We start from the raw sequence: 22039 nt of genomic DNA, 5'->3' as shown, positions 1-22039 counted from the left end.
ACTCGTGGACTCTGTCCACATGCTACACAAATCACCGCGTTCTCACTAGTTATCTTGAGCTTTCGGCCTCATTTTATAGAAGAAAGGGAGGTTCAGAAGCATTGAGCAACTTGCCTAAGGCCACACAGCTAATGTAAATGGTAGAATCGGCTTACTTTGCGAAGGAACGCATGAAGGGGGGTGTTCCGGCATCGTTAGCCTTGACGTCGGAATGCAGCATCTTTGTGAGCATTTTATCGCACGTTCTGATTCGATGCTGGGAACTGAACCAATGGTGATGAATGTGATTTAATGTGCCCGGCAGTTGTGCCCAGCACTTTGCCTGCCATCGCGCCCCACGCGTTCCTCACATCAGTCCTGCGTTATCCCCATCATACAGGTAAAGACCATGTGGAGGTTCAGAAGCATTGAGTGACTTGCAGACCCACGAACACCTGTCCCAGAAGCCCATTCTCTTAACCCCTGTGCCTCTCACGGCCCCTCACAGGAACCACCCTGACCTCTGAGATATCATTGTTCTCACCAGCAGGTCAGGGGTCTGGGGCTCAGAGGTGCCGTAAGTGACTCGGTGAAGGGAAGCGGCACGCTCCCTCACACACAGAATGATTGCAGAGCTCCTGGCAGGACAGCAGCCCCGTGAGAGCGTCCAGATGAGGCACGAGTGGACAGGGAGGCACGTTCCCGTCGCGTTAGCGGCTCAGAGTGCGGAGTCTCTGGTCAGATACACCAGGACCAGATCCCGGCTCTCAACTGCCAGTTTCTCCACGTCACGGCTCCCTCACGGATAAAACGGGGATAATCGTGGGTCGTTCCCGGCAGGACTGTGGTCAGGATTGATAAGGTCGCAGTAGGGTTGACAGTCACTGAGTATTGTCTGTAATAGCACTTGGCGTTGTTCATCTCATTTAATCAGTACGATAGCCACGTGAGATAGGACCGGTGATCATTCCGGTTTTGCAGGAGAGGAAACTGAGGCACAGAGAGGTTCATCCACTAGCTCAGTTCACACAGCTAGGAAATAGCAAAGCAGAGGTTCCACCTCAGGCAGTGTGTCTCCAGAGCCAACATCCCCACTAGTCTCTCCCATGCGATGGGCATGGCACCTACTAAGACCCCGCTCACTGGTGGTTTTTTTCAAGATAAGTAGAATGTCTGGGTGACCGTAAGTTCCTGCAAAATTACGAAAAGTGGAGGGAAAGGCACAAGGAGTGTGACAGACCCAGAGCCCCCTCCCAGGAAGGTGTGTTGCTAACCCTGCCCTCCACCCGTCAGAGCCTCGCCATGCTGAAGGACGGCTTCCGCACCGACAGAGGGTCGCACTCGGACCTGTGGTCCAGCAGCAGCTCCCTGGAGAGCTCGAGTTTCCCGCTGCCGAAACAGTACCTGGACGTGAGCTCCCAGACAGACATCTCGGGAAGTGTGAGTAGGCGGTGCGGGCTGCTGGGGGCCTCCCAAGGGACAGCCTTCGGGAGGCTGCTGTGGTGGGCGGCCACCTTCCTCCTCATCCCTCACCTGAGGAGCTGGCTCGCGGTGCTCTGTGGGGCTGGCTGCTAACTCAGCCTTCTGGAGCTCCGTTCTGCTGCAGATCCGGCCCCAGCTTTACAGCTGAGGATGCAGACGAAATGTCAGCACTTCTTCTGTGTCCCGAGTGTCACCTGGCCATGTGGTTGTGTCTCTAGATATTGCACAGAAAGTACTTTTGATTTCCTTCATGCTGTTTTCAGCACTATTCCGTTTTTCTCCGTTTTTCTTTCACCGGCTAGAAAACAAGATATTTTCCTCCTGTTTGTCCCAAAACAGTGCACGCAGCTTTCAGACAGCTGCCTGGCCCCCACTTCTAAAGCTCAGTCCGGTCATAGTACTGAACAGTGCAAGTTCCCTCCAGACGTAGCTCATGAAGCCAAGAGCAGGACTGACCTGTGGCAAGCCACCGTTTTGGGAGAGCTTTTGCTTCCTAGAGCAGGTGACATCGAGCAAACGTCCCTCCCAGCCTCCGTGGCTGCAGTGCTGTTCCTCTCTGACATCGCTGCATTCCCACCGATGAAGAGAAGCTATAGCCACATTTGGTTGGGCGAGCCTTGTAGCCGCTCTTGACCAACTGACCCAGCCAGCGGGGCTGCCCGCTCCTCTCCACACCACCCCTGTGTCCACTGTCACCCTCTTGCGGGCCGAAATATTTGTGAAGGAACTCTGTGCCTCCTTCCACTTCTAGGACCTTCTCTTCACTCACCCAGTGTTTCACTCCTGACTGCAGCCTCCCGAGTTTTTGGTTAAACCCCCTCCCCAGGGCTCCCAGAATGGCCCTCTTGTATATTGGCTGTCCCTGTCTCCTCCTGACCGGCTGTCCTCCATGCTTCTGTGGCTTGAATGGGCTCTAAGTTATTTGAAGCTGCAACATGATATTTTGGGCCCCCGGCTTCTCTTCTAGATGTGATCGATGTCTGCGTTTGAGGCCCTTCTCGTGGCCTGAAAGAAGAAAAGTGTTTTTGCCTAACTAGCTTCCTTGCCATCCGCTCAGTCAGCTCCATAATTGGGGGTTATTCTTAGCTGCTTCCCACACAAGCTGTCAGGTCTCTCCTGAGCTCTTGAAACTCAACTCAGCACTGGCCACAACAGCCATATAATTCCAGACTTTGTTCTTCTCCCCAGTTCGGCACCAGCAGCAACAATCAGTTGGCAGAGAGGGTTCGATTGCGCCTCCGATATGAAGAGGCTAAGAGAAGGTAATTAGAGGCTGGGGGCTGGGGGTGGGATGGTTCTAATAGCAATAACTATCGTAAAGGGTCTGCTCTGTGCCTGGTTTTTTACGTGCCTCGTCCTGTTTAATCCTACAAAGATGATGAAGGTAGGTCTTAAAATCTTATTTTTATTCTCCGAAACTCAAGAGAGGAAGTGACTGACCCAGAGATACTTAGCCAAAGGGTGGAGGTATGCTTTTAGCCCAGATCTATTAAACCTCAAAGCCTGGTTATCTTCCACTTGCTGGCCTCAGTTTCTATAATCAGGGTTTTCCAGTGACCCCGTATGCAGTTTGGTTTGAAGGCGCACAACTGGAGTTTTAGCAATAGGCTAAAAAGACTCTGGATCCTACCCACTCCAGTGTCCCCTGCCCAGTGCTTGGCCCAGGCTGTGCTTCTAAGGAGTGTAGGCCCGAGTGACTTTAAGTGTTCTGTGGCTTCACAGGATCCTGAGCAGGTGAGTTCCACTGCCACAAATACAATTAAAATAATAAAGCTGACATATTCAGAGCATCTGTTACGGGCCAGGCATTGTAATAAGACTTCTGTATCTGCATTATCTCAATTAGTTTTAAAGGCAACCGTATAGCATAGATGATGTATGGTTATTGACATGTTAGAAAGGAGAAAGGTAAGAGCAAGATGTTTCATGACTTTTTAAGGTAGTGGAGTCAAAATTTGAACTTTGGATGATCTGGCTTCAAGTTCATGATCTTCTGAGACACTGAGTCAGCCTTATTGGGAAAGAGCCTACAGAGCAGTGTTGGTGAATGAAGCCAGCTGTATTGCATTCTGTTTTCCTTCGGCTAAGTTGCCTGGCTCGTGGGACTTCTAAGCCAGTCCAGGTAGCATGTGGCAGTGCCAAACACTTCTCTTCTGCCAACTCTGAGAGCATTCTAACCCTTTGCAGCAGTGACGGAAATCCGATGGAAATAGAGGAAGCAAAGAAGGGCATTTGTTGGCTTATTAAACTCCAAAGTCCTGGGGAGGGCTAGCTTCAGGCATAGCTGGATCCAGCAGGTGAAATGATATTACATAGACTCAGTCTCTTTTCTTTTCTCCACCCTGTTTGCCTTTGTGTTGACGGACTTTCTTGTCAACACAAAGCTTATGAATATGTATATGTAGTACCGGGCTAGCAGCCCCACTGGAAAGAGTGTCTACCTTTCCTAACAGTTTTAACAAGTGTGGGTGCTGAGACTCGCTGGCTTTTCTGAGTGAATCAATATCATCGTTGCAGGGCAGGGAGAATTAGAATTGTCTGAAGGTCCAGGTGTGGATCATGTGCCCAACTCTAAGAGGGAGGTTGAAGTCAGCTTCATGAGAACCAAGTGACCTGAAAATGTGGGAAGAGTGATTTCCCAAAGAAAACTTGGAATATTATTAACAAAAGGGGGAGAAATTGGATACTGGTCAGGTAGGGGGGAAAAACACGTCCTCTGCACTATCTTAGCTCCCCCTAGAGGTCCACCAAAAGAACAGGACTTCCGCATTCGGAAGGTCACTTCTCTTCTCCTCTGAAGGGGACTGCCCTGCACCCCGGGTCTGTTCCAGTGCAGTAATGCCTGCCTATCTTAGGTGATTAATTCTGGAGACACTAAAGGGTTGGAATCTTCTCTCGGGGGCTGAGCCATTCAACTTCTCATCACAGAGAGAAGTCATATCACAACTAATTTCTCATCTTATCACATCCTATCTCATCTGCCTTTATCCAGCTCTGTGCGTCTCCCTCCGCCCAAAGCCAATTTAAAGTGTAAGGGACCGAGCAGAGCAGCCTGCCGAATGGGAGAGCTGAGCCTGCAGGACTTGAAGGAGGGCGGGCCGGTGGCTGTAATGCAAGGTCTGGCCATTGCATATGCCAAGCTTTGTCACACGTGTGTTTCTAAGGAGCGAGTCTAGTAGTTTTCATCAGATTCTCAAAAGGACGTATGGCCCTGAGTTGAAGGAGCATTGGCATAGGGAAGGTGCCACTAGAAAGAACATCCAAGAAAGCATCAATCACCCCTTCAACGTCCACATGTAGTGGACCCCTTGCCAGACCTGGCCGCACCACTCTGCCCTCAAAGCCGTGGAGCACAGCAGCTACTAAGTTATCCCAAAGGCAGTTCTCGATGGATTGCCGTATACGTGAATATGGAATTTAAATTCATTAACTCTTAAGAATCCCTGCTGAGACACTCGGCTGGAGAGTGAGCAAACCTAGATATGTGTCTCTGTGTGGAATGTTCACTACACAACACGGAGATCTTGCCTCTAACAGTATTTTGATAAAATAAGTGTTGGGCCACATTATCTGCAAATATGATCACGCTAGGAGTCCAGAGGCCTGGGCTCTCAACAACTATTGGCCAGGTTTATGATTTGCGATCTTGAGCCATGTCCTCTCTGGACATCTGCCCAACAAGGTCACCCACCAGGTCTTACCTACCTTTTAGGGGTGAGGTGAAGCTAGGATGTGAAAGCTCTTTGCAAAGAGAAAATCCTAAAGGGCCACATGATTGCTTTTTAGATATTTGTATTAGTGCTCTTAATCATATTATGAATTTTGATTTGCTTCAATGGTAATCATACCTGATATCTAGCGTATTAGGTAATCAATCATACATGAGGATGCTAAGTCTCACAGCAGTTAAGGGACAGGGTTCCCAACTCCTCCCTTTAAAACATGTATTAAGTGCCTGCAGTGTATTAGGCACTGTGCTTAGAAGCTCATGATACCGAAATGATTTCTTAACAAAACTTCCCTTTCATCAAGAAGGCCAGAGCCAAGACACCAACTCACGGCCTCTGGCCCCAAGTCCACAGTTCCGTACACTTGTTGCCACCACTGTGAACGTGGTTAGCTGTGGCGTCATATTTGCTGCATTGTGGTGGGCCCATGACTGCCACCGATTCGGTGCACCTAGTAAGTGCCAGTCTGAATACATTTTGGCTCATTTTCACAATGAGTAATCGTTGTCTTATCTGCGAGGCTCAGAGAGTTTGGCCAGTGTCATATACCTAGTAAATGGTGAAACCAGAAAATAACGGGCAGCAGAAATGTTTATTAAGTGTTTACTGTGTGCCAAGTACTGCGCTTTGAGAGTTGATGGATTGTGTCTTAAAGCCTTCACCCACGCCCCATAGGGAACGGGTTAATTTCTTCAGAGAGGCTTGCCCAAGGCCACATAGCTGGTGTTCAGAGGCTATTGATAATTCCAGCTTTCTGTTCTATCAGGCTTGGTGTCCCTTCGGGCAGGGACATAACCTTGTTTATGTCTCCGCCCCATCCCTGCAGAGGCTACTCAGTGCTGGCACGTGGTAGGCATCCCGCGGGTTTGTCAGATAAAAATGTGTTCCTTGAGAGGACGTGCTAATCCAAAGGAAGTCAGTGAGTGTGAAAGGCTACTCTGTGGATATCATGGCTCCTCGTCCCTCTACTCCTCGGGCATGCAGCCTGTCACCCTGCTCCCACAATGCCGTGGGCACACCAGTCACGCTCACCTTGTCGGCCCACAGGGTCGCCAACCTGAAGATCCAGCTGGCCAAGCTCGACAGCGAAGCCTGGCCTGGAGTGCTGGACTCGGAGAGGGACCGGCTGATCCTCATCAATGAGAAGGAGGAGCTGCTGAAGGAGATGCGCTTCATCAGCCCCCGGAAGTGGACCCAGGGGGAGGTGGAGCAGCTGGAGATGGCCCGGAAGCGGCTGGAAAAGGACCTGCAGGCAGCGCGGGACACGCAGAGCAAGGCGCTGACGGAGAGGTGGGGCTGGGCTGGGCCGGGCTGGGCCGGGGGGCGCGTGGGAGCCTTCCCTCAGTGCTGCTCACTCCTCCAGCCCCCCGCGGGGGACCCTGCCACACTCGGCTCCACCCTGAGGACACTCAGTTTTTGAGGTCTCACATTTTTCCAAAGTAGCAAATGGAGGTGGAGGAGGGGATGATTCGCCATCTAGCAACCCCAGGACTTTACACAGGGGTCGCATTACTGAAAGGTCTGCTGACAAGTAGGTTTTCAGAAATTATCTTCTGACTAAGGTAAGCCACGTAACTATACAATGTAGAGCAGTTGTTTTCCAACTTTGTGACAGCGACTCGCCTTATGCAAAAGTTTCAGAAAACGATGCATACTTTTCTCTTTGTGTGATGGCCCTGCGATGTTTTGTCTTACTTTACATTTCTTTTCATGCTGGTCTTGACCCACTAAATTGATTTCTGCCCCATGCTAAGGAGTTGCAATTTGTAAAACACTGGTTTAGATGGGGGCCGATCAAGTGATTTACATGCTGGAGGCCCACCTGGCCATGGGCTGAGTCAGACTGCCATGCATAGACCCCACTTGTCCAAAGTGGGTGCCGTCCCCCTCCTCCAGCAAGTGGGAGTGCAGGCCCCAGGTTGCCAGAAGTCCCTGTTTTTTCCAGAAAAGAGTCGTTTGGATTTTTTTTGTAATATTGGCAGCTAATCCAAAAAAGATTTTTTTTAATACTCTGAAAGCTAAATCAGCTTCATTTGTGGGCTCAATTAGAGCTGAAAGCCACTGGTTTACATCCTCTGGTTTAGGCCTTTATTTCCTTCAGAGAGTCCCACCAGCCTGCACACACGCCGTGCAGAGCATAGCCTCGTGGCCACAGGCGGTCCTGCAGTCCCCGGCTTCTCATTCATTCATTCGTTTGTTTATTCATTCATTCATTCTGTCTGTCTGTCAGCCCTGTGTTTATTCATTTAAGAAATATTTTGTTACACATTTTCTGTGTACAAGGCAGTTTGGAGGACTGAAAAATTAGTAAGCCATGATCCCTACCCTTATTAAAATCTGTTCTCGTTATTTTCACTTTTTTTTGACAGCAGACTTTACAGAGCAAGTTCCCTGCCCTTAAGGAGCTTAGATTTGAAAATAGTGATTTTCAGACATGTGGGGTGCAGGGTGAGCAAGGGAATTCTTTCCGGTGAAACCAGAGGTAGACGCCCAGCTTAGGAGGCAGGTGAACTTGCCTGTGCCCCAGTGGAGGCAGGGCAGGAGTCCGAGGCGCCCGGATGTGCTCTCTCCGCGTCACCCAGTGATGGGTCCTAAGGCACCTTCAGGGAGCCTTCTGAGCTCTGAGGCACCCAGGTCACGACCCCATCTAGCAACTGAGTGAGCTTCCTTTGCACACGGTGGGGTTCTCGGTGGATCAAGCCGACCAGCCTCTTCCTGGCCTCTCGCAAAACATCAGAGTCCATTGACAACCAGTCAGTATTGGGGAATGTCTCCCCACCAAGCCCTTTGTCAGAGTTGTTACTAGGGACTTGACATTTTCCTCTTCTCCATCCTCTCCTTGGAAGGGTGGCTGATTAGTGCTGACCCATCAGTAGGCAGGTGGGAGGAGGAGAGGGATAGGTCTTATACCGTTTGGGAGCACCTTCTGGAAATCTCCCTTAGCGCCAAGACTCTCTGTCCTGCTTTCTCTCAGACTGTGCACCTTGGGGACAAGACCTGTGTCTCTGTGCCTTCATGCCTTCAGTGTTAGTTGAAAGAACATGTGGTTAGCTGGCCTGGGCAGACCTCACTGGAAGGCTTCTGCATGCATCCCCTGGTCTGTCTGTTCGTCCTCTGGGTCCCTCACTTGTTCCCAGACCCTGCAGCTGCTACTGGGAAGCCCTTAGCTGTTTGTCCTGCTCAGGGCCAGCTGCCGAAGAGAGGAGACTCATGGCAGCTTTACTCCCTACTGGGTTAAAAGAGAGTGCCTTCCCACGGCTGACCTTGAGCAAATCATTGCCAATATGTATTTCAGTTGCCTAATAGAGGAAAAAAAATAGGGTAATTACATCGAATACCTATATAGTCTGAAGGCAGGTGGTTGGACCAGATTGTGAATTGAGGTTCTTCTCTGCCATAGTAATTTTGGTTTCTTGAAACTAGAATCAGATGTTCTTTTAGAGACTCCCATGCTGCATGCAAAAGGTACCATTCTGTACCAGACCCTGTAACTTATATTATCTCATTTAAACCTCCCAGCAACCCTGAGGTTAGTCTTCCTTTTATAGATGAGGAAACTGAGGCTCAGCCAACATCACCGAGTGGCAGAACGGAGATTAGAGCCGAGGCTCCCTGGCTCCAGAGCCTGTGCTTGCTTTAGGCCGCTGCCATTTCGAAGGTCATTTGTTATTGCCTTCAGCCCCATGAACAGTGAGCTCACACAGTCAGTCCAGGGAAGCCAGAATCTGCACTGCTCAGCAGCTGCTAAGCAGGCGACTGCAAGGCCCCTAGGGGCAGGATCCTCTGGGGGACATGCAGAGGGAAGCCTGGGGCCATGTGGGCAGGAAGAGGAGAGAGCCTGGGGAAGGGGACGGACAGTCCCGACGGCTGTGAGCCTCCCGCAGCAGGGAGGGGAGAGAGCCAGCCCCGCAGTCTTTGCATCCATCGCTGTTTGCTTTCCGCCCCACGTTTGTCTGTCTGTCTGTCCATCCCTCCGACTGGCGTCGCTCTAGGTCTCTTTCTTCGTTTCTCGTGCTCCTCTCTCTCTCAAAATGGGAGTGTTACGCCCTCATCTTGACACAGCAGCCTCTCCATTCAGGGTGCCTTTGAGAAGGACAGGGATAGACACCTTCAGGAAAGACACACCACAGAACCTGCCAAACCCCAATCACAAATCACAGCCATCCTGACTCCCCTCGTCCTACCCCTGCTCCCCGCTCCCTTCCCGCGGGCCCTCCCACTGCTTCTGGGAGCTACTGCGCTATCGGGCAGGATGCCTGTGGGAGCGCGGACTCCCCGGCCCCACCCCGGGGACTGGTTCCCCTGGCCTGAGATGCAGCTCAGGCTCTTGCGTTTTGAACCAGCACCCCGGGTGCTGCGCTGAGTTCATGGGGATTCCAGCCCTGCCTTCCAGATGCTCCGCCTTCTGTGCTCGATGTGTTCGCTCTGGGCCTCCCAGCATGTGCCGGGCAGCACACACACAGGCCATACGGCCTGCCAAGCCCAGTGCGTCTGGGAGGAGGCCTCAGCACCTGTGTGTTACCGACGGTGGCTGCACCCCTGTGCTCAGGAAGTCAAGGCCACCTGACCCCCAGACCCCTCAGCATCCTGTTGGGGCTCCAGTGGGAACCTGCATTTACTCTCAGAACATGCTGATGTGGTTTTCTCCCAGGGAGGAGTAAAACGGAGGTGGAAATGCTGAGCCCCGGCTGCTCCTTGAGCCAGAGCTCACGCCAGTTCAGGGCTTCGCTCTTACAAAGGGTCAAGGAGATTCCGTGGTCCTGTCTGTTCTGTGGTGCGTCAAGGACCTTGTTCTTGACAGGCTTTGTCTGCCGGCTGCTGCCTGCCCTGCCCCAGGCGGGACTGGGCATTACACTGGCCAAGGGCCATGCCAAGGCTACTCTGCCCGCTGCCCTGGTTCTCTTTTTGCAACTTTTTCAAGTCTCATTGCCCAGCTCCAGGCCCTGCCCACCTCTCACCTTCTCTCACCTGTTCTGGAGCCAGCTCTGGTCTTCCTTGCAGGGCCTGCGTTGAAGGCCTGGGCGTGTTGGCGGAGGGATAGTGCGGTTAGGTTTTTCCGTGGAAACGAGCTCTCTCCCAGGCCCCAGGCTGGGTTGGTTGTGCTCCAGGAGCAGTGGGTCAGCATCCTGCAGGATGGCACAAGGGGCCGTCATCCAGAAGGCAGGGCTGGAATCCCCACAAGTGGAACACATCTGCCCAAGGGAGATTTAGTGTCATGGTCTTTCAGCAGAGCACATGAACTTGGCCCACTTCAACTGGGACAAAGTCCTCTATTTGGCAGTTACTCACTGAGAGGCCCATGGCTGGGCGCCATGCTGGGGGCTGGGGGAGCGATGCACGGCCCCTGCCTTGCCGCCCCCAATCAGCGCGGCAGCTCATAACCCTCTCGCACGCCTAAAAATCCCCCGGGATACTCGGCGAAGAGGCGGATCCCTGGCCCCCACACCCGGACTCCTGGTCCAGGAGACCTGAGTCGGACCCAGGGATGTGCATTTATTGAGCACTCCTCCCTTTCCGATGCAAGTAGTCTATGGGCCACACACCAAGAGTCACTGATCTACCTAGTGGATACACGGGAGCACCCCAGGTCATGGGTTTGTCAGGGCAAAGGCTTCCTTGATGGGGCCCCTTCCCAGAATTGGCCCACTCCAGAGGTTAGAAGGAGCCATTCCAGGGGCCAGCACATTCCCTGGAGCCCACCCAAGCTGTCCTCTCTGGGGGAATGTCGGGAGAAGCTCGGGGCTAAGCAGTGGGCCTGTATCCAGCACTCTCTTCCAAACCCAAGGGTACCGCTGCCAGGGAGAGGCAGTGAATTGGGCTTTAGTGTCAGACGTGCCTGGGTGCAGACCTTGGCTCCCAGGATTTGTGACACTCCATCACACACCCCAACATCTTCTCTGGGCTCCCCAGTCCCATTCTGTCCATTTCCTTTGCTGACTGTCACCAGTCCATTCAGCCTTGGCATGCAGTATATACTCAGAACTTGGTCCCGGGCCCTGCCTTTTTTTTCATTCTGTGTTTTACCCTAAGAGGGTGCATTTGTTCGTCAGGGCTGCCTAGCCATAGTTCCACAAACTGGGTGACTTAAACAGCAGAAATGTATTTTTCCACAGACCTGGAGCCTGGAAGTCTGGACACCAGGGCATTTGCAGGGGTTTCTTCCGGGGTCTCTCTCCTCGGCTTGTAGGTGGCCGTTTATGCATGGCCGTCTGCTGTGCCGTCTCGCGGCCTCCCCTCTGTGCATGACTGTGTCCTAACTGCCTCTTAAGAGGACACCCCTCAGATCAGGGCCCACCCGTGTTACCTCATTTTACCTTAATCACTTGTTCAGAGGCTCTGTCACCAAATACAGTCACATTCTGAGGTGCTGTGTTGTTAAGACTTCAGCGTGAATTTGGGGTTGGGGGACACGATTCAGCCTGTGGCAGATGGTGATCTCTTTCATGTGGCGAGCCATGTGACAGTGGTCCCTGCCTTTACGGCCGCCCACCTGCTCAGTGCTCACATCCACACATCCGTATCGGAGCCCTTGCCTTCCCCCGGGTTGCTCTGCCTCCCGTCTCCACATCCCCTCAGGCGCCGGTGGCAGTGACCTTGCAGTCCCCTCACTGACTCCCTGGCCCCGCCCCCTCCTGCCCATGTGCTCCCTGTCTCCCCCAGAGTCACCTCAGTCCTCAGCGTCTGAGTCACACCGTGACCGCCGCCCTAACTCCTCTCCCTGCCTTCTGCCCGTAGCCGCCTGCCCATTTTCTTCACAGCAGCCACGGTGACCTGAACAGAGGTCTCTGCTGACATTTCCTACTTGGAATGTTGTTTCCCCTGCACTTTTCCTGACCAGCTCCTCTTCATCCTTCGTATCAGCTTAAATTTCTCTACCAGTCAGAGAAAGCCAACTCCTGTGAGACATAACCACTCCCCCCGCCCTGCCCCAATCTCCGTTGCCTCCGTAGCCTCCAGTTGGATAGTCTTCACTGACGGGCAGCTTTCAGCATGGTCGGTCGTTCAGGGACCCAGCCTCTTCTTATCTTGTGCCACCTCCCCTTTCAGGTCATAGGAGTCATCCTCCAGGGGACAGGGGACAGGGGAGAAGACCCACCCACCTCTCTTAACCACCTCAACCTGACGCTCGTCACTTCTCTCACATCCTGTAGGCCAGAACCTGGTCACATGCCGCACCCACCCCGCTGCAGGGGAGGCTGGGGGCAGGGGGGGGGGGCAGTCCAGCTGTGGCCCGGGGAGCACAGATCTGGGTGAGCACCAGCCGGCTCAGCCACAAAGTGAATTCCTCAAAGAGGCTCACCTGCCAGTCTGAATTGGGTCTCGCCTCATACTTTCTTTTCTACAAACTCTGTACTCCTTCCTCATGAACTTCATCACGTAGTATATTAATTAGATATGAGTATTCCTTAATATCTGTCCCCCCCCCCCCCGCCACCCTCCACAGGAGCAGGTAAGCTCCATAAGAGCAAAAACAGATCGCCTTGCTCACAGCTTTATCCTCAGGGTCTAGTATAAGGTGGGCACAGAGCAAATGTTAGTGAGCAGAGGCCTGGATGGATGAGAGGAAGAGAGTGGGAAGGGGAGGGAGAGATGGTTGGGTGGAATCCTAATTCTGCCACCAAATCCGTAGCTTTAACTAAATTATTTAACACTAAGAGTCTCAATTTCCTTGTATATAAAGTGATAACCATTTTACCATGCAGGGTTATTGTGCAAGTGAATTAAGGCAATGTCGTAAATTCTCTAGCACAGCACCTGGCATATTGTAGGCGATGAATAATATAGCAGCGACTTTAGGATTGTACTGGAGGCCACACCTCCCCAAACATCCTAATAAAATGCTTCCCGGAAGTTCGTGCGTGTGTATGTGAGTGAGTCAGTCTGTCTCTCTGTCAGTGTGTACATCACAGTACACGCCTGTGATGCCTGTCTCAGGGAGATGGAGCCCGGGTCCCTTGGGGCTCCCCTCTCATGCTTCTCTCCCTTCAGGTTGAAGCTGAACAGTAAGAGGAGCCAGCTGGTGAGAGAACTGGAGGAAGCCGCCCTGCAGGTGGCAGCTCTGCACTCCCAGCTGAAAAGGTGAGTCGGGGGCCGTGTGTGCTCGCTGGGGGCTGGCCAGACGCAGGCGTCCCAAGATGGCCCAGTGCAGCCACTGCCCGGCACGTGGCCTCCGTGGCTGGAGCAAGCACGTGGAGAAGCCCAGCAGGCAGGCAGTTAGTCTGGCAGACTCGGGCTGGGCCTGACATGGCCGAGGGCAGGGTCCTTCTCTCCAGAGCACAGCCCCTCAGTCCTTCCGACAGCCGCGAGGCCAAGGCCCCGTCAGGTGCCAGGGTGTCTTGTTCCCGTCTCTAGTATCTGCCCACCCGGTTCCCACGCGCAGAGAACGTAGGCCTCAGGCCTGGGCCTTGGTGGGCAACTGTGTATCGCTGGAATTTAATGTTTTGTTTTCATCAGGCATTTTTAACAGTTGCCTTCTATTTGTAGAAAGTGAAACTGCTTTTAAAATTGTCCTTAGGATATATAAGGTTTGCTTTTAAGATAAATGTTGTGAAGTGTAAAAAACTGAGGTAAAGAAAAATACTAAGAAGTATCATTTCAGGCTAGATTCAGCTAGGAGACGTATCGTGAAAATGGAATGCAGCCAGTGGAAGTTTGGGAAACCGAGGGAGAGAGAAGGGGAAAATGGACTCTGAAGGCAGTCGGCCTGGATTGGAATCCCAGTTCTGCCACTTTCTGATTAGGTGGCTTTCTCGGGGTACCAGTTTCCTCTCTACTGAAAGCGGGTACATGGTCTGCCCTGGGGACTGTCAGCAGGGCGCACCTGGATGATGTGCCCTCAGCGCCTGTGATGGTTTTCTCAGTCAGGCGGGAAGTTCCTGATGGCTCGGCCGCTCTGCCTGTCCTCACCCTGCGCTCTCTCCCTGCCCGCAGCCTCTCTAGCAGCATGCAGTCCCTGTCCTCAGGCAGCAGCCCCGGGTCCCTCACGTCCAGCCGGGGCTCCCTGGCCGCCTCCAGCCTGGACTCCTCCACGTCGGCCAGCTTCACTGACCTCTACTATGACCCCTTTGAGCAACTGGACTCGGAACTGCAGTACAAGGTGGAGTTTCTGCTCCTGGAGGGGGCCACGGGCTTCCGGCCCTCGGGCTGCATCACCACCATCCACGAGGACGAAGTGGCCAAGACGCAGAAGGCAGAGGGGGGCAGCCGCCTGCAGGCCCTGCGCTCCCTGTCTGGCACCCCGAAGTCCATGACCTCCCTGTCCCCCCGCTCCTCCCTCTCCTCCCCATCCCCGCCCTGCTCGCCTCTCATCGCTGACCCCCTCCTGGCCGGAGACGCCTTTCTGAGCCCTCTGGGGTTTGAAGACCCAGAGCTCAGTGCTACTCTCTGCGAACTGAGCCTTGGCAGCAGCGCCCGAGAGCGGTTCCGGCTGGAGGAGCCAGGAGCGGATGGCAAGCAGCTGGGCCCAGGTAGAGAGTGGCGCAGCCAGAGGGTGGGAGGGAGCTGGTCTCTGGGCTCAGGCCTGAGCTCGGGCCTCAGCGATAACTATGGCCATCACTTACTGACTGCTTGCCGTGCGGCAGGTCTTTACGTGGTATATCGATTTATTTATTCATCCAGTCGGTATTTATTACATATTTATTATGTTCTAGGTCCCAGGCTAAGGGTTTTTCTGTGGTGGATTCATTCATTCAACAGATAATTTTTATTTATTAAGTACCTGCTAAAACTAAATGCCAGGTCCCGAGCTAGTGGATGTACACGGTTCATTCATTCAGTCAACACACGTGCCGTGTGCCAGGCACCGGTTTAGTCGTGAGAATACCGTGTTGAGGACGGACAGGTCCCTGTTCCCATAAAGTGTGCATGAAAATGAAGGCACAGACAGACAATAACTGTACACCCAGACCAGTCAGAGCGCTGGGAAGAAAAGAAAATGGGATGAAATGGAACCTTCCAGGGTAGGGTGGGCCCGCCAGTCAGAGCGGGCTGTGGAGGAAGGTGGCATTCGAGCAGAGGCTGCAGCAGTGAGAAGGAGCCAGCCTCGAGATAAGCAAAGGAGACTCTCTGAGGTAGAGCAAGAGGCTGTGGGGGCCCCACAGGGAGGGGGTCCCCAGCAAGGCCACACCAGGCCTGTGGGGCTGTGGTAAGGACTTCGGATTTTATCCTGATCGCAGTGGGGACCCACGTGACTGACTCCCGAATTCTGCAGGGGCTCAGAAGGAACATTGATTGTGCTGTGGTTTGAGATTCCAGTTGGAATCTTCAGCAAAGACGACGATGCTGACGATTGAGAGAAAACCTCTTTATCTTTAGCAGCAACCACCTAACGGATCATAACAGTTAACATTTATTGGGGTGCGTCATGTGGCGGGCAGTGTGCTTTACGTGGTGCAGTGGGTTACTTCTAGGGGGCCCGTTTCACGGGTGAGGAAATGGCAGTTCGGAGAGGTGACATCACTTGCTCTAGGTCCCCAGCTCGCAAGTAGTAAAGCAAGGATTAGAATCCAGGCCATCACTTATTACATTCCTCTTAAGATATAAGCGTGTTCATTCTTGAGATAGTCTGGTGCTCAGTGGCCCCACGCCATCCATCTGGCCCTGGGTGTGAAGGTCAGAACTAAGCAGGGTGCTCAGCAAGCTCACCTGGGTGTTCCTGGCTATGACTTAACAACTTCAGGTATACTGGACACAGGAACCATTCTGCGTATTTACTCATTTAAGCCTCACAACACCTCTGTGAGGTTGGTGCTGCTTTATCCCCCACCTTACAGATGAAAGAAGTGAGGCACAGTGAGGCCAAATGACCTGGCCACGGTTGGTGTCACAGCTACAGAGTGGTCGAGTCAGGATCGGTGCCAGGACCACCTGCCCCGAACCCGCCTGCAGGCGCGTGCCGGCTCCAGCTCCCGCGGCCTCCTGCTCCTGGCTCCTTGTGAGGCCAGCTAGGAGAAGCTGGCCCCGTCTCAGCCTTACGGTTCCAGGAAAGGGCGGGAGGGCCGCTGCTGGGCCCGGGGTCACCCACACGTGCGCGAGGGCCGGTGGCAGCAAAGGGGGAAGATGAGATTCCCTGGTTGATTGCAGGCTCTGCTGGGTGAGCGCCAGCCGTTTTCCTAGAAGAGTTCCCTGGGGCTCCCTCCTCAGGAAGGGAGTCAGTCACGCGCGCTGAGTGCTCTCAAACAAAAATCAAAACGGGCCTCCTGCTACAGCAGGTGGCAGGCTCGAGGAGATTGCTCCCCCGAGAGGAGGAGGCGCAGGTGGAGCCTCTGACGAGACTCTGAGCTGCCCAAGCGCACGTTAAACCAAGCTGGGGACAGGGGACAGAGCCCAGCGTTGGGTGACTCCCCCTCCTCCCCACAGCGTCCTGGGGGCCGTGGGCCAGTCGAGACTGCATGTCTCAGGATGGCGCTTCCTCCATGCCACCTCCAGAGCCCTTCCTGCAGTGAGCGATGCCAGGCTGAGGGCAGACGCTAAGCAGGTTATGCGATTAGTGCTGCTGTTCAGTCAGCGGACAAATTAATCTCCCTAAGTGGCTTAGCGGAGGGTGGAGACGTGCGGGTCTGCAGGCGGGAGGTCTCCGTGGGCTGCAGCAGGCGCGGGACACAGGCCGGGAGAGCTGCACCCAGACAGCCCCTGGTAGCTCCCAGGCTTGTCACCATCCCTCTCCCCCAGCCTGCCCACCCCTGGTGTGTCCTCTGGTCTGTCTCCAGTGCCTGGCACACAGCGGGTACCCAGTAGCAATGGCCTCGAGGTTGAGGGTCCTGAATTTGGCCTTCCCTGTCATGCAGAGGGCAGGAACTATCCTATTCATCTTGGTGGCTTTGAACCCGCCAATGGGCCCGGCACAACTGTCAGCACCCCTGGCTCGGGGCAGGAAGGAATGTGTAGCAAGTAGCCAGTGCCTGGCCTGGGCCCCGGGTCGGAGACTCTCGAGGGCGGGCCTCTGCCAGTGGCAGGGAGGGGAGCTGAGTCGGGAGCGGGCTGGGATAGGCCAGGTGGGAGAGCCCGTGCTTCCATCCTTCCCATCCTCCCCGTGCCCTTCTCGAGGGTCCAGGGGCTGTTATTTCACCCCAGTGTGTGGGGATCCGTAGTGACGAGAATGACAGTCACAGCAGATTTTATAGAGCAGTCTCCCTGCACCAGTCTCTGTGCTGCAAACGTCCACGTGTCTCACTGAGTCCTCCCAACAGTCCCGCGAGGTGGGTCACATCATCTCCACATTACAGATGAGGAATTGGAGCTTGAAGAGGTTAAATCACTGTCTGACTATCATGAGGAAGTAGGTAGTGGAGCTGAGACTTGAACCCAGGAAGTTGGACTCCAGCATCTGGGATGTCGAACGTAGAATCAGGAGCCACCATCTCCTTCACCGCAGAGCAAGGCGATGAGTTCAGAGGTCGTTGGAATTTGGCAGGACCGTCTTAGGACAGAGGGTGAATGGGCCAAAAACGTGCTTGCAGAAACCATGCCCTGGTTTCCGAACCCCACCTTGCCATCCTTCCTTTTCCCATTTCTTTCTCCAGCTGTCAGTACAGCCCAGGGGAGTGGCCTCAAAGTGGCCTGTGTCTCAGCTGCCGTGTCGGACGAATCCGTGGCCGGGGACAGTGGAGTGTACGAGGCGTCTGTGCAGAGGTGGGTGCCCCGAGTCCTGGATCTCTGGGAATCCGGAATCTGCAAAGTTTGGGCCCCCGAGGTGTGTGCTGGGGACCCACAGGAGGGCATGCCCAGGTGACATGTCCTTCCTCTGGCAGCCCCGAAAACACAGACAACGCAGCTCCTCCTGGGGCTTGGGGCGCTTCCCATGTGGCACGTGCTCATTCTCTGGTGGCCAGTAGGGGGCATGAGGCTAGGGGAGCAAGCACTGGAGAGACGGCAGCCCCTTCCGGAGAAGGTTCCAGAGCGACTGTGGGAAGGGAGGGTCCGGATCCAGCCTGACTTTCCTCCTGGAGGACCCGACTGCGCCTTCCCAGACAGCCTTGTTGTGGGAAGATGACTTTGGCCCCAGGTCACTGCAGGGGACTCTGACCCTTTGTCTTCTCCACCTCGCCTTCCAGACTGGGCGCTTCAGAAGCTACTGCGTTTGACAGCGACGAGTCAGAAGCGGCGGGTGCGACCCGGATTCAGATAGCTCTGAAGTAAGTGACGGGGGTTGGGGGCAAGGACAGGGCCGTGTGGTCCGTGCAAGGTCCCCGCCCCGTGGGCAGCGCCGTGCCAGCCTTTGCCTTCCCCACCGCCCAGGGAGGAAGCCTGAACCCCTAAAACCTGCTGACTGCGGCAGGCTCCTAGCTCAAGGGCCTTCGCTCTTGCCCTGCCTCCCAGCTCCCTTTTTTACAAAAGCGAAAAATGAGGTTCTGAAGACATCGTAACTGAGCCTGACTCACTGAGCTGGCCGGCGGCAGAGCCAGACCGGCACCTGCTGCCCCTCATTCTGTTCGGTCATTGCTGCCGTGGCCTTTGTCTTACCATCCCATCGAGAGTTCGACCACTTGGACCGAAGTCGGCCCCTCGAGGCTGCACCCCAGATTTGTTGTTCTTGTTTCTTCTTAACGGGGGAATGGCCTCAGTGGTTTTTTTAGTAGGTGTAAATTGCCAGCATTTAAATATTAGGAAATTTTATACAAACTTCTAGCTTCTCTTTTAACATTCTGACCGATAGCTCCTGTGTTCCCGAATGGCAGAAAAGCACTAGGCCTGTACTTCCCAACTCACCTCAGGCCCCAGAGCAGCCAGCAGCCAGACCTGTGATTGTCGAGACAGAGGGAGAGACAGACACAAGACAGACAGACAGACAGAGTGCGTTACTTATCGGTGTTCCTTATGCTCCTCTCCATTTCAGGTATGACGAGAAGAATAAGCAATTTGCAATATTAATCATCCAGCTGAGTAACCTTTCCGCTCTGTTGCTGCAACAAGACCAGAAAGTGTGAGTATGTAGCTGATTACCCTCTCACCCTCTGTGGCCCTCCCCGGGCTCACTCTCCTGCTCTTTCATGCTCAGACAATGGGCCGTAAACCCATTGTGGGTATTTAACTCCTGTGGCCATGATGCAAAATGTCAATACCGTGAATGCGGACACAGAGGCATGATGGCAAGCACGCCATCTATAAAGAGAAGCGCTCTGGACAGCTTTGGTTTCTTCACAAATAAGTCCTGAGCACCTACTGTGTGCCAGCGTGAAGAAGAGAGTGGGGAGCAAATCCCTGCCCTTGCGAACGTGAAGCCACCCGAAGGAGAATGTCATGGCCGCTTTTATCTGCCCTCAACTCCAGTCTTCCACGCAGAAAGAGACAGGTGCGCCATTCTCAAGAGTCAACACCCGTCACTCTGCTTCTGTTGGATGTGACGGGTGTTACCTTGAAATGGATAACACGGCAAATACCTGCACTGCCTGCCTGTCGGCCCTTCCCGGCGCAGACCAGGTGTGTGTCCTTGCATCCACCTGCCCGCGTGTTCTCCTGTAACGACACCCTGGGCCTCCATGGCAGCAGCAGGGGCTGACATTTCTGCAGCCTGCGCCCGGCCAGCATCCGGGGGTGCGGCGTGAGGGAAGGAGGGAGGCAGGAGGAAGACGAGGTTGGACACTGAGGCTGTTTTCAGCCTTTTGCGCACATACACAGCACCAGGATGAAAAACTTCATATGTCATTGGTTCTCGTGCAGGGGTGTCTGTGCAATAGCACCCCAAAGTGAGCTGTGTGGTCCAAAGGATAACTGCATCTGTGACTTCGTTAGGATTGTCACGCTGATCTCAGGGGTGGTCACGTGTTACCTTCCTACCAGCGATTGCGTGAGGGTTCCTCTGTGTTAACAGGCAGCCTCGCCGTGCAACTGTGCACACTGCTGGCCTCAGGCGCATGTGCTCTCAGGTTCTGAGGATTTAGGGGATTCAGGAGAAGGCAGAGCAATGTGATATCCTTAGGGGCCCTTTCTGCAGCCCTCACAGATACCTGTGTGACAACCTGAGACAGACAGACCCCGTCCACTGTGACGACCTGAGACAGACAGACCCCGTCCACTGTGGCGACCTGAGACAGACAGATCCTGGTTCACTCTGACGACCTGAGACAGACAGACCCCGGTTCACTGTGACGACCTGAGACAGACAGACCCCGGTTCGCTGTGATGACCTGAGACAGACAGACCCCGTCCACTGGGACGACCTGAGACAGACAAACCCCGGTTCACTGTAACAACCTGAGACAGACCGACCCCAGTTCACTGTGACAACCTGAGACAGACAGACCCCGGTTCACTGTGACGATCTGAGACAGACAGACCCCGGTTCACTGTGACGACCTGAGACAGACAGACCCCGGTTCACTGTGACAACCTGAGACAGACCGACCCCGGTCCACTGTTTTCTTCGGCATTTGCAACAGCTGATCAGCCCAGCTCTTGAGCCCCAGGTCTGGGCTGACCCTGGCTCTCCTGTGTTTCTGTCCCCTAGGAACATCCGTGTGGCTGTCCTTCCCTGCTCCGAAAGCACCACCTGCCTGTTCCGGACCCGGCCCCTGGACGCCTCGGATACCCTCGTGTTTAACGAAGTGTTCTCGGTGTCCATGTCCTACCCAGCCCTTCACCAGAAGACCTTAAGAGTCGATGTCTGTACCACAGACCAGAGCCGTCTGGAGGACTGCCTGGTGAGGGCCATGTCTGTCCGTCCGTCCATCTGTCTGTCCACCCAGACTTCCGTCCTTCTGAGGATCGGGCCGCCTGCGCTTTGGGAAGGAGGCTTAGAGAAAACACAGATTGCGGGGTTAGTGAGTGTCCTCTGTGGTCCTAGACAGAGGCTCTTCCAGAGGCACTTAGCGGGGTGGAGGAGCTCCCTTCACGGGAGGAGGAGTAACCGGCCTGAAAGTGTTTTTTAAACTGCTAGAACCTGGAAGAAAGAGTCACACATACCATAATGTGGTGGATTAGAGGAGAACAAACCGGGGCTCAGATCCCACCTTTACCACTCACTGTGTAGCTGGGCGACTTTGGGAAAGTTACTTCACCTCCCTCATTCTCAGTTTTCTGGCCCATGAAATGCAAATGATAATGCCTCCCTCATGCCCACTGGAAGAGTCATGAGGATTAAGTGAGACAGTTCATGTAAAGCACCTACTCAGGTGTCTGACACATAGTAGGTTCTCGTTGGACGGGGCCACTGCTAGTACACTCCCTGGAGCAGAGCTCCTGTAACTTCCTCCTCCTCCTCCCTGCATTAGTAGGGGTCAGGATCAGAGACGAAGTAGCCCTGGGTCCCTAGAGACAGGCAGACCCCAAGTGCAGGTGGATGTCGCTCAGCTTTCTCATATGTAAAATGGGGATTTGTCGCTAACTCAGGCTGCTTGTGCTGCACGACTGAGTTAAAAGAAACGAAGGGCTTCGGGAACCCTGCGCCGTTTAGATTTCAGGGTATTTGAATGATAGTATGAAATAACGAAGGCCACCTTTGATGGATAACTTGGGAACCAGCCGAGATAGATGGTACATTGTGTTGAGGGCCGTTCTGAGATGAATGGGCTCAGGTAGCGGGACAGGCGGGCGCACGCGGAGGAGGGAGACAGGATGTGTGCGCCTCCCGGAGCTTCCTCCAGCCTCCGTGTCTGGAAGCTGGCAGAGCGGCGGGGGCAGCCCTGGCCCTCGGCAGGCTGGTCCCCTTCGTCCTGGTGTGAACTCCCCCTGACCCCTAACCTTCTTGCTCTTCATACTTGACCCGGATGTGCTTGTGCTGTAAAACCCTTCTCTGCCATGGAATTGTGGGGCCACATCCCTTGTCCCTGAGGCTGAGTCAATAGCCCTGCTTTTCCCCTGCCATGTCACCTAAGACTCTCAGTTCTCAGTTTCTTTAAAATTTGGCTAACACT

General features: G+C 54.1%; 1 protein-coding gene across 11 annotated transcripts in view; it reads left to right on the top strand.

The window, feature by feature from the left end:
• WWC1 (WW and C2 domain containing 1) overlaps positions 1-22039 on the top strand; it is a 129138-nt gene that overhangs the window by 82487 nt on the left and 24612 nt on the right. For 10 of the 11 annotated variants that reach the window (XR_004952144.1, XR_004952143.1, XR_004952142.1 and 7 more), the window contains exons 7-15: positions 1273-1419; positions 2650-2723; positions 6237-6479; positions 13179-13268; positions 14121-14656; positions 17711-17819; positions 18242-18322; positions 19024-19110; positions 20635-20827. Coding sequence is in view for 8 of the 11 variants with exons in the window: in XM_036224952.1 (XP_036080845.1) it covers positions 1273-1419; positions 2650-2723; positions 6237-6479; positions 13179-13268; positions 14121-14656; positions 17711-17819; positions 18242-18322; positions 19024-19110; positions 20635-20827 (1560 nt within the window). In the remaining 3 variants the exon portion in view is untranslated. The remainder of the gene's footprint in view (positions 1-1272; positions 1420-2649; positions 2724-6236; positions 6480-13178; positions 13269-14120; positions 14657-17710; positions 17820-18241; positions 18323-19023; positions 19111-20634; positions 20828-22039) is intronic. The other variant, XM_036224951.1, reaches the window with a different exon arrangement.

This window comes from Rousettus aegyptiacus, unplaced genomic scaffold (genome assembly GCF_014176215.1).
Source record: "Rousettus aegyptiacus isolate mRouAeg1 unplaced genomic scaffold, mRouAeg1.p scaffold_m13_p_7, whole genome shotgun sequence".
NCBI classification, from domain to species: Eukaryota; Metazoa; Chordata; class Mammalia; order Chiroptera; family Pteropodidae; genus Rousettus; species Rousettus aegyptiacus.
The sequence above is the reverse complement of the archived record's forward strand: the minus strand, read 5'-3'. Positions and strand labels throughout refer to the sequence as shown.